Source organism: Oncorhynchus mykiss, chromosome 18 (assembly GCF_057628025.1).
Source record: "Oncorhynchus mykiss isolate SJ-2025 chromosome 18, ASM5762802v1, whole genome shotgun sequence".
Taxonomy (NCBI): domain Eukaryota; kingdom Metazoa; phylum Chordata; class Actinopteri; order Salmoniformes; family Salmonidae; genus Oncorhynchus; species Oncorhynchus mykiss.
Window position 1 is genome coordinate 31,492,501 of NC_143039.1, and position 15,374 is coordinate 31,507,874.

Here is a 15,374-nt window from a genome sequence, read left to right on the forward strand (position 1 = left end):
CCTATATGGCAGTGTTACTCCACAATACTAACCTACATGACAGTGTTACTCCACAATACTAACCTACATGACAGTGTTACTCCACAATACTAACCTATATGACAGTGTTACTCCACAATACTAACCTACATGACAGTGTTACTCCACAATACTAACCTATACGACAGTGTTACTCCACAATACTAACCTATATGACAGTGTTACTCCACAATACTAACCTATACGACAGTGTTACTCCACAATACTAACCTATATGACAGTGTTACTCCAGAATACTAACCTACACGACAGTGTTACTCCAAAATACTAACCTATATGACAGTGTTACTCCACAATACTAACCTACACGACAGTGTTACTCCACAATACTAACCTATATGACAGTGTTACTCCACAATACTAACCTACACGACAGTGTTACTCCACAATACTAACCTATATGACAGTGTTACTCCACAATACTAACCTACATGACAGTGTTACTCCACAATACTAACCTACATGACAGTGTTACTCCACAATACTAACCTATATGACAGTGTTACTCCACAATACTAACCTATATGACAGTGTTACTCCACAATACTAACCTACATGACAGTGTTACTCCACAATACTAACCTACATGACAGTGTTACTCCACAATACTAACCTATATGACAGTGTTACTCCACAATACTAACCTATATGACAGTGTTACTCCACAATACTAACCGATACGACAGTGTTACTCCACAATACTAACCTATATGACAGTGTTACTCCACAATACTAACCTATACGACAGTGAAAAGAATGAAGCCTGTATGAAATACAACTATTCCAAAACATGCATCCTGTTTGCAACAAGGCACTAAAGTAAAACAGTTAAAAAATGTGGTAAAGAAATTAACTTTATGCCCCGAATACAAAATGTTATGTTTGGGGCAAATCCAACACAAGTGAGTGCCGGTCTGAGTACCGGTCTTGATATTTTTAAGCATGGTGGTGGCTGCATCGACAAGGACTAGGGAGTTTTTTGAGGGATAAAACTAAACGGAATAGAGCTAAGCACAGGAAAAATCCTAGAGGAAAACCTGGTTCAGTCTGCTTTCCAACAGACACTGAGAGACAAATTCATCTTTCAGCTGGACAATAACTTAAGACACAAGGCCAAATATACACTGGAGTTGTTTACCAAGACGACATTGAATGTTCCTGATTGGCCTAGTTAGTTTTTACTTATATTGGCTTGAAAATCTATGTCAAGACTTGAAAATAGCTGTCTAGCAATGATCAACAACCAACTTGACAGAGCTTGAAGAATTTTTTAAAGAATAATGTGTAATCCAGGTGTGCAAAGCGCTTAGTGATTTACCCAGAAAGACTCACAGCTGTAATCACTGCCAAAGGTGATTCTAACATGTATTGACTCAGAGGTGTGAATACTTATGTAAATGAGATATTTCTGGATTAAATTTTTGAACACATTTGCAGAAATGTCTAAAAACATGTTGTCACTTTGTCATTATGGTGTAATGTGTGTAGATGGGTGCGAATTTGTATTTATTTAATCCATTTTGAATTCAGGCTGTAACACAACAAAATGTGGAATAAGTCAAGGGGTATGAATGCTTTCTGAAGGCACTGTAATAAATGACCCACTGGGAAACTGGACAGGAGTGTGGTCTTCTTACCTAGCAGAGCTACAGGAGTCTCCACAGGTAGGGCACTTTTCACAGGTGTCTCCAGAGGCTCCGGGCATGGAACACACACACTTCCCGCACACACACTTCCCCCGTCCGCTGCACAGCGCTCCGTCCTCCGACACACACGTGTCCCTGCTGCTGCTGCAGTTACAGTACTCCCCTATCCAGCCGCTATGACACACACACTCGCCGCAGTCACAGTCCCCGTGACCTACACACACACACATTAGCACATTAGCACATTAGCACGCAAGAAAGTAACTACAGTATATCCTGAAGGTCATATGTTATATTACTGAGTCATTGTGATGTCAGTACATTATCTGCTTTCATCAAAAGAGGAAGAGGTGAAACCACAACGCTCGTCATGAGAGTCCGTGTTTCGACCGTAAGTACACACCTCCACAGAGTAACCCTCGGAACCTCACACACGAGAAGTCGTCACACTCGCAGTAGGCCCCGTAGACGCGTCCGAAACTAGACGGGTGACACACACACTGGCCGCAGTAACACTCCCCTTGCCCGCTACAGGACTCCGAAGCGCCACTGGCCTTGCAGTTACTGCTCTGGACGCTCTCCTCCGTACACTCACACTTGGAGCCCATGTACCCGGGATCACACAGGCAGGAGCCACACTCCAGAGATCCCCGGCCCAGGCTGCAGTGACTGCTGTTGGGCTCGGGGGTCTGCTGACAGACACAGGAGCACAGGGACTCCAGGTCTATCTCCAGGGGGTCCTGAAAGCCCACCGGTTTGATGAGGAAACGCTGGGGACCGTCGAGACACTCAGAGAGTTCTACAGTCACATTGAAGGAGACCTGGGAATCACAGAGGTGTTATATCATACATGCATTGAGGTGGCTGTATAGTCAGTTGGCAACTTGTTTTACGACAATATGAAAATATAGGAATATTGTTCTTTAATATCACTGACCAGCTGACAAGCAAAATGGGAACAAACCGTGTCTCCAGCTTTGACGTTGGAGCATCGTTTCTGTCCAGGTAGTACCGTCCCATCCTGACAGATCGCTGTGAAGGAGATCTGTAGATCCTCCGTGTCTCCTAGCACCTCCAGCTCTATCTCAGACCGCAGCTCCTAGAAACACAAAGGTAACCTATAACGGGGTCATGGCCAGGTCCTAGACCTCGTGAGGGAAGAGTTCAGGTGCGTTTTTTTTGTAGTTTATTCAATGCTGTATTTTACCTCACACTCAATGGATTATGCTGTCTCTTTAGTGTGGGGGGGGTGTAATAGGAGTGTGTGTGTGTGTGTGTGTGTGTGTGTGTGTGTGTGTGTGTGTGTGTGTGTGTGTGTGTGTGTGTGTGTGTGTGCGTGCGTGCGTGCGTGCGTGCGTGCGTGCGTGCGTGCGTGCGTGCGTGTGTGTGAAAGAGAGAAAGGGAACCATTATAAGCTTCTGCAACCACTGACTTATTACACCCTTTTTAAGTCTACAGTATGTTCCAACACTGCTAAGGTTTACTCAGCTGGGCCTATTCATTCCTAGTCTTCCACTATATTAGTAAGTCCCTTTCTCTGAGTGGTTTGAGTCATGATCCCTGTAACTTCCCAGGTATTCCGTCAAGCTCCCAGGTATCCCAGGTGTTAGTAGCCAATCACCACAGGGTATAGTGAGGCAGATATGACTCTAATATAACTCTTTCTCTAAGTGAGCACAGTGTTGACAGAGTACTTGACATTTTTATCCTTTCAGTTCCTTTGGGGAAGATGTGGTCTGTGTGATGCTTGAGAGAAACAGCTTGAGCTGATACACCGTGTACTCATGTACAGTGTACTAGGAGGAGCACTAAATCAATATCTAGCTATCACAAAAATAAGCTACATCGGTAATGTGGCTAACCTCTTAATCGCTTTCACATAAAGTATGTCCTGTACATTTCGTATTGTGCTAGATGCTAGATGCTAAGTGCTTTGCCATTAGCTCGGTGATGAATAAAGCCCCCTTGGCATAACTAGAGGAGCCAGACGTGACTTGGCTATGGTAGGCTGTTCAGGAAGTGTCTGATGAAGTGATTAGAAGCTGTGGGTCTGCTCTCATCCCCCTCAACGCACACACACACACACACACCACTCGCGCATACCCTTGTGCACACACTCATACACACACACACGCTGCCTGTAGGCCTGAAGCCAATAGGGATTAGACTGTAGGGAGGAACAGCGAGCCACGATAGAGGATCAAACAGCAGGGGCGAGTGTAGACCTGCTGACAGCATACCGAGGTGCAGAGAGGAGAGGAAGAGAGGGGGGGAAGGAACGGGGATGAGAGAGAGGAGGGAGAGGGGTGGTGGGGAGAGGAGGGAGAGAGAAGAGATAAACAGAAAGGAAGGATCTAACCCGAGGGAGCTAGTCAGAGGTCACTGTGTCCATGTACTCCGCAAGTCTTAATAGTCATGCTAACTAACAAACACACTGTACTCCCACAGTGACAGAATCGTATTCTCACTTTATACGCCGTCACAATCAGTTCCAGGATGTTCCTTGAATCTGACTCCAGAACCCCCACCGTGGCGCCAGGTATGAAACTTGCATAGTTCTGTGATAAAACACACAACAGACACACTGTTACTATTCATGTAGGTTGGCCGACCAATCACAGCAACATCATAAGGAAGTAAAGTTCTACCGAAAACAGGAAGAAGAGAGGGCTTGTTCCAACACGTCCACTGAGAGCAGGTAGCGAATCAAATATGCTAACCCCAACGATACACAGAGATACATTTTCCTTCTCCATTCCATAACCGGTTCCATTCCACATACCTGGTTTCCACCCGGTGTTTTCTGACAGGTAAACGTCACATTGCTGTTGGGAAAAGGACAATGGAGGGAGAAGGAGAAGTTCTCACCTCGTAGTTGTGTTTCTGATTTTCAGTCACAGCGAATATAAGCAGGATATTATTGTCCACCAGTTTATCCATCAGCTGTCCCAGAGTTGGGTATTCCTGGATGGACAAAGTCAGTATTTAAAAACCTCAGACTATAGTATTTCATCCCAATGAATGAAACAATTACATGTATTTCTAAAGCCCTTTTCACATCAACAGTAATAAAAAGTGATTTACAGTCACCCGGCCTAGGCCCCAAAGAGCCAGTAGTCTTTACAGTAAAGGGACACTCCTTCACCATGGATAGGAATGAAAGCCATGTTATAGTATCATAAACAGTGAATCCTTGTACTACAACCCCAGTCATAGAAGTAATAAATGAATCTGATGTGACTGTCCCCTTACCAGATGGGCAGCCATAGAGTATTCATTGTTGCTGTCCAGATGGCACTCCCCGTCGTTAGGGACGACGATGCCTGACATCTTGCTGTCCATCCCAAAGTGAGAGTCGGCGTCGCTCACAAACACCAGCAGACGCATGGAGTCGTTCCTCCAGCCTATCTTGTCCTAACAGGGAGAGATGAGAGATTATTATACTGCAATAATACTATAGTCCGTTGTCAAAGCACGCCCGAAGTTCCCTTGAAAAATAAAGATATTCTATTCCCTTCCTTTAGATTCTATTTTGCAGTATTATTTTCTGTTCGGCTCTATTCTATTCTGTTAAAAATGGCTACCATCTTTGGGGACAAATCAAATCAAACCTGAACCACAGACTCGCTCACTTACCCCACAGACAGCAGCCTGCATAATGGCATCGAAGCCACACTCCGGCAGGTCGATGTTGGCAGACACATGCTGGTTGGTGATGATATTGTTGAACTTCTCTGTGCTGCTGGTGAGGGGTAGGACGTGTTTGTATCCAAACGTTGGCAGACAGCTCTCATCCACACTCCTGCATGGGAGTACCATAGAGAAACATAGCGTATTACATCTATGACCGGGGTTCCCCCTCTAAGACAAATTCAAAATAACAGAACTTTCCATGACTTCCCATGTCTACAGATAAGACATTGGGGGTTGAATATTTCCATCACCGTTTAACTAATGAATTATTACTAGATATTACTATTACTTACAACAAGTAAGCTTGTTATAAACATACTCAAAAACACTGTGTCGTTTACTAAGCTCTTTTAGTGAGAAAATCTGTCTCTTCCACAGAAAGATGGTCCTTTGTAGCTTAGTTGGTAGAGTATGGCACTTGTAACCCCAGGGTAGTGGGTTTTGATTCCCGGCGACACCCATACATATTCACACATGACCGTGAGTCGCTTTGGATAAAAGTGGCCGCTAAATAGCATATATTATATTATTATATAAAGAAAGTGCTCTTCATTTGTACTTCAACCATAGAGGATGTGGTTTTCAATTCAGTTCTCACAAGCACACTGTACCCTACCTACAAGGGTTCTCCAGCTCTCCAGGAGTGATCTTAATGAACGGGAGGACTGGTTTCTCAACGAAGGACCCAAATCCAAGTCTGAATTTACTGGTGAGCTTTGCCATCTCCTTGGACAGGGTGGAGCCCAAGTCTTTAATCATCTCCAGGTCGTCAATCATGGAGGCCGAGAGGTCCATCAGGTAGTAGATGTCTACAGGGTAGTCCTCTGTCTGCTGCACACTGACCTGGAAGGTCACCTCACTGCCTGAAATAAAAAATAAGAAACTGTTTTCTGTCTCTCTCTCCGGGCTCCATTCAGTTCAAGGTCTGACCATGCTAGTGAGAAATTCTATTGATATTATTATCTTGATGTGAAAAATGGTGTGAAAATATAAATTAAACATCCTTCATTCATCAAAAACAGTTTCTAAATCAACTTCAAATCACTGCCAGTGTGTACCCACAGTGTGAGCAGTGTGCCCAATAGCTGTATAAATAATGGACACAGCGACTGCCCCCAAGGTCTCCATCAGTAACTGTATAAATAGGGGTTTACCAGTTCGGAGTTTGAGGGCCATCTTCTGTGGTGATATCTCTGTGCTGTTGGTATTTCCTGTCTTCTTCCCGAGTGGCTGGTCCCGGAGGACCTCGGAAGTGGTCACTGGGAATTCCACCTGGTCCTGGGGACAGCCTCTCTCTTGGAGGAGGTACGGCGTGTCACATCGCTCACTGATTAAAAACGAGTCGGTGAAATTCTGAGAGGTTAAAAACACCACAAGGTTTTACTCCCACATTACAACCAATCTGACACAGAGACTCTTACATATTTATCTGGTGTTTCGTCAGTCAGTAGTCATATTCATACTATAGTACTGCCTGAAAGGTAGAACTTCTGAAGATCATTTGGAAATATTGCCATCATTAAATCATTTCACAACATTTTTTTTTGACTCTGCACTGCAGTTTGCTCCATCAACAACATGTGGCATCAGAATTCCATATCAAGTTAGGCTAGTTGCACATTTATGAATTCATGACACGTTTTCCTGCTGGACTTGCATCAATGTTATCCCCTAGATCAGCGTTCCTCAATAGGCAGTGATTTTATTTTAGTTCTGTGCAAAATATAGATATATATTTTTATACATATATACATTTCGTTCTTGGACATAAAAGACTGTACAATCAGCAGAAAATGGCGTCAACGTTATTTGTATTCAGGAACTCGGTTCCCTAGTATTCCCACGCATAAATAGAGAGGCATTTTTGATCGTATCCCAGTGTAATTCAAGTTTGAAATCCTTCTGTTTTTGTCAAATATTGCATCTGTTTGGAATTCTTGCGGTCAATTTGTAGGGCACAAATTATGTATAACTATAATGCGGCCCCCCGACCATCCGCTCAAGTAAAAATCGGCCCACGGCTGAATGTAATTGGGTTCCCCTGCCCTAGATGTATAGCCTACCTCTTGTGTGCACCATGCACAGTGGGAACCAAGCTGGAGACACTCGTCACAAGTCACTGCACTGCCAACCGAACATGTTCCTACATGGACACCACACGGGGAATATAGAATATAGAAGTGGTCAGCGTGGTTGTCCCTGTCTAGCACGGGTTACATCTTCTCACGGCACTGCTGTCTGGCGTGTTATACTTTTGTCTATCAGTATATGAGTGATTGTTTAGTGCCTCTGTCTTTGTGATGCGCCTGGTTAATTTGCGCATGAATAACCAGAGCAAATGCTAGGTTATGTTATCATGATAAATCACAATAATTATTGTGAGGGGGGGGGGGGGGGGGGGGGGGGGGGGTTAAAAATAAATATTTGTATATATAAACCACTGGATCAAATAAACTAATTGAAATGTAATCAATACATTGCATGCATGTATGACGTGGAATATTTACCTCTAGAAAAGTAAAATAAAACTGCTTTAATCTTGGGGAAAATCTGGATATGCTGCAGTTACATGTAAGCTTGAAAGGAGAAGTTATTTAATTAATCAAAGCCATTCGATCCGGTCTCTGGTCTTACCCTCCACGTTGTTGATCCAATGCCGAAGAATCAGGAGTAGAAGTACAGCAGTCCCCATTGGTCCTCGCGGTTACTACTATAGGCATATGAAAGAACAACAAAACATTCTCTGGTACTCTCATATGTACAGTAAAATTGACAAAACAAACAGGTATTTCCAGCCTTAGTAAGCTTCTCTTGGTATCACTGTCTAGGCTAAGCGACAAGAGAATGCGCCGTCTTTCTTACCTGGCAGGAAAGACGTTGAGTGCCTGCGTGGTTCAGACATTCTTACCTGCCGAGCCTTTTATGTTCACTTCCGTACAGGTGAGAACATAAACGGAACGGGACTACAGAGAGTGAGTGAGAAGTGAGTGTACGGACGTGAGCTATGAGAAGCCAGAGACAACAGCTACATTGAACTGGGTTTTATTTCAATGGAAGATTATATGATAATCGAAATATAACATCAATTAACTTGTATTTTTACATATATCTTTTTTTTTTAAATCAATATAATTTGTTAGCCTGCAATCTTAAATTGTTATAACAAATATTGAAGTGAAGGTTATGGGATAAATGATCAAATCCATGTAACTATTTGTACACACAAATTAATATCTTTGAAATAGTGTTTCAAACGTTCACCAATATTTCAAAAATGGGGAAATAGCATGTTTCATTCTGCCTTTCTAAAGAAGTCTGTAATGTGCCCGAGGACTGATCATTCTTCATTTTAAATCTGCCATGACAGGACCTCGGATTCACTGCAACATATATAGGCTAGTGTTGAAAGTTAGAATATGAGTGTTGATGCAGTTACGAAGGTCATAGTATTTGTAAGGTGTGTAAATTGACGTATTCTTATACATGGGTAATTCACTTGTATTAATGCCTTATGACCTGTAATGGCAACCTGATACATACCTAGGCCAGTAGGCCGATTCCCTAGTGATCACGATATAATTATAACATGTTCCATTCAGCAGACACTTTTATACAAAGCGACTTATGCGTGCATACATTTGACATATGGGCGACTCCGGCGGGAATCGTACTCACAACCTTTAGCATTGCGAACGCCATGCTCTACCGACTGAGCCACACAGGACCGAATACACTTGATCAAGTCAAATCCCAGTGGTTGTAAAACATTATACTTTTGAACTTCCAGAATATACCCATAGTTCAGTGGGTCATGACGGCCTGTCTGTCAATGTGTTGCAGTATATGTTTAATCAGGTCTTCACTGCCCTGTCCTTGAGATGTATTATATCGTGGCACACATTGTCTTGTTTGTACCATTTTTGCACGATAACACGTCTCCATCAACTGTTGTCTATTGGCTTTAACATCATACTCATATGTTGTATTGGCCCAGCGATCTGACCTGATCCATTCTGGAGCTGTGTATAACAGGGTGTAGGGCAACGTGATAACCATTGTTTATAGGGACAACCAACTGTCCAGACGTGCCACACCGTAAGTCATTACCCCTGAATTACTCAGATGAGATACTGCAACTGAAAAAAAATATGTTAATATTTAACATGACAAACCCCTCAGAAATGTACATATCTCAAGGGTTCATTTTGATTTAATGATTAACAGTAGGGACGAAAAACTACATCTCGGGCTCTTTTGAAAAGTAGTCTATTGCTCAATAGAAAAATCCTCATAAACTGATGTGTGTGTGTGCGTGCGTGTGTGTGCGTATGTAACCTGTGAGTGAATAGGCGGTGAATGTGTGTGTGCGTAGCACATGTGTGTGTGTGTCTTAACAGTCGGTGTGTGTAGGTGGTGAACAATTGACAGCTGCAGTGTGGATTTCTCAGCTTGTCCGTTCCAGACGGAATATCCTACTAAAGCAGCATCACACCCCTCCGAATCGCAGTAAGCCCCTCATCTGTTACTCCAAACCCCCTCCTGTCCTTCTCTGTTACTCTCCCCCTCTCCTCTGCTCCCTTCTCCACTTCTCCTCTCATATTTACTCAACTCTCCAAATTATTCTTCCATTATAATCTCTCCTATAGTCCACTCGTCTTCTCTCCAGTCTTCTGCCACCTTCATCCTTTATCCTGTCCTCCTCCACCCCTAGAGGCGCCCAGCCTTCAGTCATTCCCACTGTCATCCCATCTCAGCTGATGGATGGAGTGACAGCGGAACGACAGCACTTGTCCTCTGCCACTTTGCAGCTCCCTTCATTCTTTATCTGACTAGAGGACAAACATTTGTACTGTTTTGCCACCGCTGTTCTGAGAAAGTACACAGGCCACCCATACAAATCTTTAAAACATACACAAGTGTGACCTTTTAAAATATGATCTGTTGCTAAGACATCCATTCATTCATTAAATTGTCTAACCTAATTGTACTACCTAATCCACTCAGGTCATTCATTAAATTGCCCTACTTAATTGTCCTACCTTACTTACCATCTTAGATGTCCATTCTTCCATTAAATGGTCCTACCTAACCAGCCCAGATAATCATTCTTCCATTAAATGGTCCTACCTAACCAGCCCAGATAATCATTCTTCCATTAAATGGTCCTACCTAACCAGCCCAGATAATCATTCTTCCAATCAATGGTCCTACCTAACCAGCCCAGATAATCATTCTTCCATTAAATGATCCTACCTAACCAGCCCAGATAATCATTATTCCATTAAATGATCCTACCTAACCAGCCCAGATAATCATTCTTCCATTAAATGATCCTACCTAACCAGCCCAGATAATCATTATTTCATTCAACTATCCTACCAAACCAGCCTCGATATTCATTATTTCATTAAATTGTCCTACCAAACCAGCCCAGATAATCATTCTTCCATTAAATTATCCTACCTAACCAGCCCAGATAATCATTCTTCCATTAAATGATCCTACCTAACCAGCCCAGATAATCATTCTTCCATTAAATGATCCTACCTAACCAGCCCAGATAATCATTCTTCCATTAAATTACCCTACCTAACCAGCCCAGATAATCATTCTTCCATTAAATTGTCCTAATTAATTGTCCTACCTTACCATCTTAGATGTCCATTCTTCCATTAAATTGTCCTACCTAACCAGCCCAGATAATCATTATTTCATTCAACTATCCTACCAAACCAGCCTCGATATTCATTATTTCATTAAATTGTCCTACCAAATCAGCCTAGATAATCATTATTCCATTAAATTGTCCTACCGAACTAGCCTAGATATTCATTATTTCATTAAATTATCCCACCAAATCAGCCTAGATAATCATTCTTTAATTAAATTATCTTACCACACCAGCCTAGATATTCATTATTTCAATAAATTGTCCTACCAAGTCAGCCCAAATAATCATTATTTCATTAAATTGTCCTACCAAACCAGCCCAGATAATCATTATTTCATTAAATTGTCCTACCAAACCAGCCCAGATAATCATTATTTCATTAAATAGTCCTACCAAACCAGCCCAGATAATCATTATTTCATTAAATTGTCCTACCAAACCAGCCTAGATATTCATTATTTCATTCAGTGTCCTACCAAATCAGCCTAGATAATCATTATTCCATTAAATTGTCCTACCGAACTAGCCTAGATATTCATTATTTCATTAAATTATCCCACCAAATCAGCCTAGATAATCATTCTTTAATTAAATTATCTTACCACACCAGCCTAGATATTCATTATTTCAATAAATTGTCCTACCAAGTCAGCCCAAATAATCATTATTTCATTAAATTGTCCTACCAAACCAGCCCAGATAATCATTATTTCATTAAATTGTCCTACCAAACCAGCCCAGATAATCATTATTTCATTAAATAGTCCTACCAAACCAGCCCAGATAATCATTATTTCATTAAATTGTCCTACCAAACCAGCCTAGATATTCATTATTTCATTCAGTGTCCTACCAAACCAGCCTAGATAATCATTATTTCATTAAATTGTCCTACCAAACCAGCCCAGATACTCATTATTTCATTAAATTGTCCTACCAAACCAGCCCAGATAATCATTATTTCGTTAAATTGTCCTACCTAACCAGCCCAGATAATCATTATTTCATTAAATTGTCCTACCAAACCAGCCCAGATAATCATTATTTCATTCAAAGTGTCCTACCAAACCAGCCTAGATAATCATTATTTCATTAAATTGTCCTACCAAACCAGTCCAGATAATCATTATTTCATTAAATTGTGCTACCTAACCAGCCCAGATAATCATTATTTAATTAAATTGTCCTACCAAACCAGCCCAGATAATCATTATTTCATTCAGTATCCTACCAAACCAGCCTAGATATTCATTATTTCATTAAATTGTCCTACCAAACCAGCCTAGATATTCATTATTTCATTCAATTGTCCTACCAAACCAGCCCAGATAATCATTATTTCATTAAATTGTCCTACCAAACCAGCCCAGATAATCATTATTTCATTAAATTGTCCTACCTAACCAGCCCAGATAATCATTATTTCATTAAATTGTCCTACCAAACCAGCCTAGATAATCATTATTTCATTAAATTGTCCTACCAAACCAGCCTAGATAATCATTATTTCATTAAATTGTCCTACCAAACCAGCCCAGATAATCATTATTTCATTCAGTATCCTACCAAACCAGCCCAGATAATCATTATTTCATGAAATTGTTCTACCAAACCAGCCCAGATAATCATTATTTCATTAAATTGTCCTACCAAACCAGCCTAGATAATCATTATTTCATTAAATTGTCCTACCAAACCAGTCCAGATAATCATTATTTTATTAAATTGTGCTACCTAACCAGCCCAGATAATCATTATTTAATTAAATTGTCCTACCAAACCAGCCCAGATAATCATTATTTAATTCAGTATCCTACCAAACCAGCCTAGATATTCATTATTTCATTAAATTGTCCTACCAAACCAGCCTAGATATTCATTATTTCATTCAATTGTCCTACCAAACCAGCCCAGATAATCATTATTTCATTAAATTGTCCTACCAAACCAGCCCAGATAATCATTATTTCATTAAATTGTCCTACCTAACCAGCCCAGATAATCATTGTTTCATGAAATTGTTCTACCAAACCAGCCCAGATAATCATTATTTCATTAAATTGTCCTACCAAACCAGCCTAGATAATCATTATTTCATGAAATTGTTCTACCAAACCAGCCCAGATAATCATTATTTCATTAAATTGTCCTACCAAACCAGCCTAGATAATCATTATTTCATGAAATTGTTCTACCAAACCAGCCCAGATAATCATTATTTCATTAAATTGTCCTACCAAAGCAGCCCAGATAATCATTATTTCATTAAATTGTCCTACCTAACCAGCCCAGATAATCATTATTTCATTAAATTGTCCTACCAAACCAGCCCAGATAATCATTATTTCATGAAATTGTTCTACCAAACCAGCCCAGATAATCATTATTTCATTAAATTGTCCTACCAAACCAGCCCAGATAATCATTATTTCATTAAATTGTCCTACCAAACCAGCCTACATAATCATTATTTCATTAAATTGTCCTACCACACCAGCCCAGATACTCATTATTTCATTAAATTGTCCTACCAAACCAGCCTAGATAATCATTATTTCATTAAATTGTCCTACCAAACCAGCCTAGATAATCATTATTTCATTAAATTGTCCTACCAAACCAGCCTAGATAATCATTATTTCATTAAATTGTCCTACCACACCAGCCCAGATAATCATTATTTCATTAAATTGTCCTACCACACCAGCCCAGATACTCATTATTTCATTAAATTGTCCTACCACACCAGCCCAGATACTCATTATTTCATTAAATTGTCCTACCACACCAGCCCAGATACTCATTATTTCATTAAATTGTCCTACCACACCAGCCCAGATACTCATTATTTCATTAAATTGTCCTACCAAACCAGCCCAGATAATCATTATTTCATTAAATTGTCCTACCAAACCAGCCTAGATAATCATTATTTCATTAAATTGTCCTACCAAACCAGCCCAGATAATCATTATTTCATTAAATTGTCCTACCAAACCAGCCCAGATAATCATTATTTCATTAAATTGTCCTACCTAACCAGCCCTGTGTCCCAAAAAAGTGTACACCAGCATGTCAATAAACCCTTAGCCAATCTTTGGGTCAGATGGTCATGTCTAACCATACAGTGAGAAATAGAAAAAGCTTATTTTCATATTCAATGTTGCTTTTCCAAGGTTTCATTCCCACCATCCGTCCCATTGTGAGGGAGGAAGATTCTCCCACACAAAACCTGCCAGCATTCCTAACGAGACTCCAACCTCTACTCCCGTTGTTGAGACATGAACATGATATTGGCTTTGTCAAGTTTAGGGATTCCCAAGAAACTGAATCCTAGTCATTACTCCTAGTCATTCCTTACAATGAGATGCCTGCTCCGGATTGAACGCAGTGCTGTGTGATATGATATCACAGATATATCAGTGTGTGTGTGTGTGTGTGTGTGTCGGGCAGGCCGTGTTAATACACAATACATTACAACGGTCGGCACTGCAATGAGACCAACTCACCTACAGGGGCCTCCTCTGGTACCATGCTGTCCTGTCAAAGGGGCGCTGTGTCCTTGTCACCGCCTGAAAAATGAGGGGAGAGGAATCAGGGAGACGCCGCCACTGCCGCCGGCCCTCAAAACGTCCAGTTCCAACTGCAGCCCTGGGCAGGAGTAACTATAAACCTACAGTAACAGACAGCTTTATGAAGCATGACGCTGCCTGTCCCTCTCACCCTCCCCACTGCCCATGCTCCCAGGCTGATGGGGGTGGAGGGGTATTGATGAGTGATGGCAGCAACTGCTGGTGGGTCTGAGACATACAAATAACAGCCGTCTTCATTAGAGAGGGATGGTAGCAGAGTAGCAGAAATGCAGATTGACTGACAGGCCAAATGTGCCAGTGTTGCCCTCTCTTGGTTGAGGCAGTAGGTTACAGCTCCCTGTGAGGAGCTTGTGTCAAGATGTAAAGCACAAATATTTAGGACATGTGTGCGTGTGTGTGTGTGTGTGTGTGTGTGTGTGCGTGTGTGTTGTTTATGTCACTGTCTTGTGTTTGGAAGTGAACATCAAGCCCAGTGACTTAATTGAATCAAGTGCAGAGGAAGGTCAGAGATGAAAGGAGTGACACTGTATTAATGTTGTCTCTCCCTATGGTGGTATGATTGGAATGTGTGTGTGTGTGTGTGTGTGTGTGTGTGTGTGTGTGTGTGTGTGTGTGTGTGCGTGTGTGCATAAAAAAGATACGGAGAGAGAGAGAGAGAGATAAAGGAGGTGGACAAGGCGTGCATCGTAGGAATGAGAGTCAAACTGCACATTCAGGCAAGGCATCATTCCC

At 41.4% G+C, this 15,374-nt stretch overlaps 1 protein-coding gene across 6 annotated transcripts in view; it reads right to left on the bottom strand.

The window, feature by feature from the left end:
* LOC110495862 (integrin beta-6) overlaps positions 1–14,802 on the bottom strand; it is a 20,797-nt gene extending 5,995 nt beyond the window's left edge. For 2 of the 6 annotated variants that reach the window (XM_021571356.3, XM_021571357.3), the window contains exons 1-12: positions 8,241–8,337; positions 8,013–8,088; positions 7,442–7,521; positions 6,533–6,731; positions 5,995–6,241; positions 5,322–5,487; positions 4,938–5,099; positions 4,554–4,649; positions 4,154–4,243; positions 2,650–2,784; positions 2,089–2,506; positions 1,677–1,899 (exon numbers count right to left, since the gene is read on the bottom strand). In XM_021571356.3, the coding sequence (XP_021427031.2) occupies positions 1,677–1,899; positions 2,089–2,506; positions 2,650–2,784; positions 4,154–4,243; positions 4,554–4,649; positions 4,938–5,099; positions 5,322–5,487; positions 5,995–6,241; positions 6,533–6,731; positions 7,442–7,521; positions 8,013–8,070 (1,874 nt within the window). In that variant the 5' untranslated portion in view covers positions 8,071–8,088; positions 8,241–8,337. Of the gene's footprint in view, positions 1–1,676; positions 1,900–2,088; positions 2,507–2,649; positions 2,785–4,153; positions 4,244–4,553; positions 4,650–4,937; positions 5,100–5,321; positions 5,488–5,994; positions 6,242–6,532; positions 6,732–7,441; positions 7,522–8,012; positions 8,212–8,240; positions 8,338–14,558 lie in introns of those variants that run through there. The other 4 variants (XM_036952317.2, XM_090208138.1, XM_090208137.1 and 1 more) reach the window with 4 other exon arrangements.
* Positions 14,803–15,374: the final 572 nt, after the last annotated feature.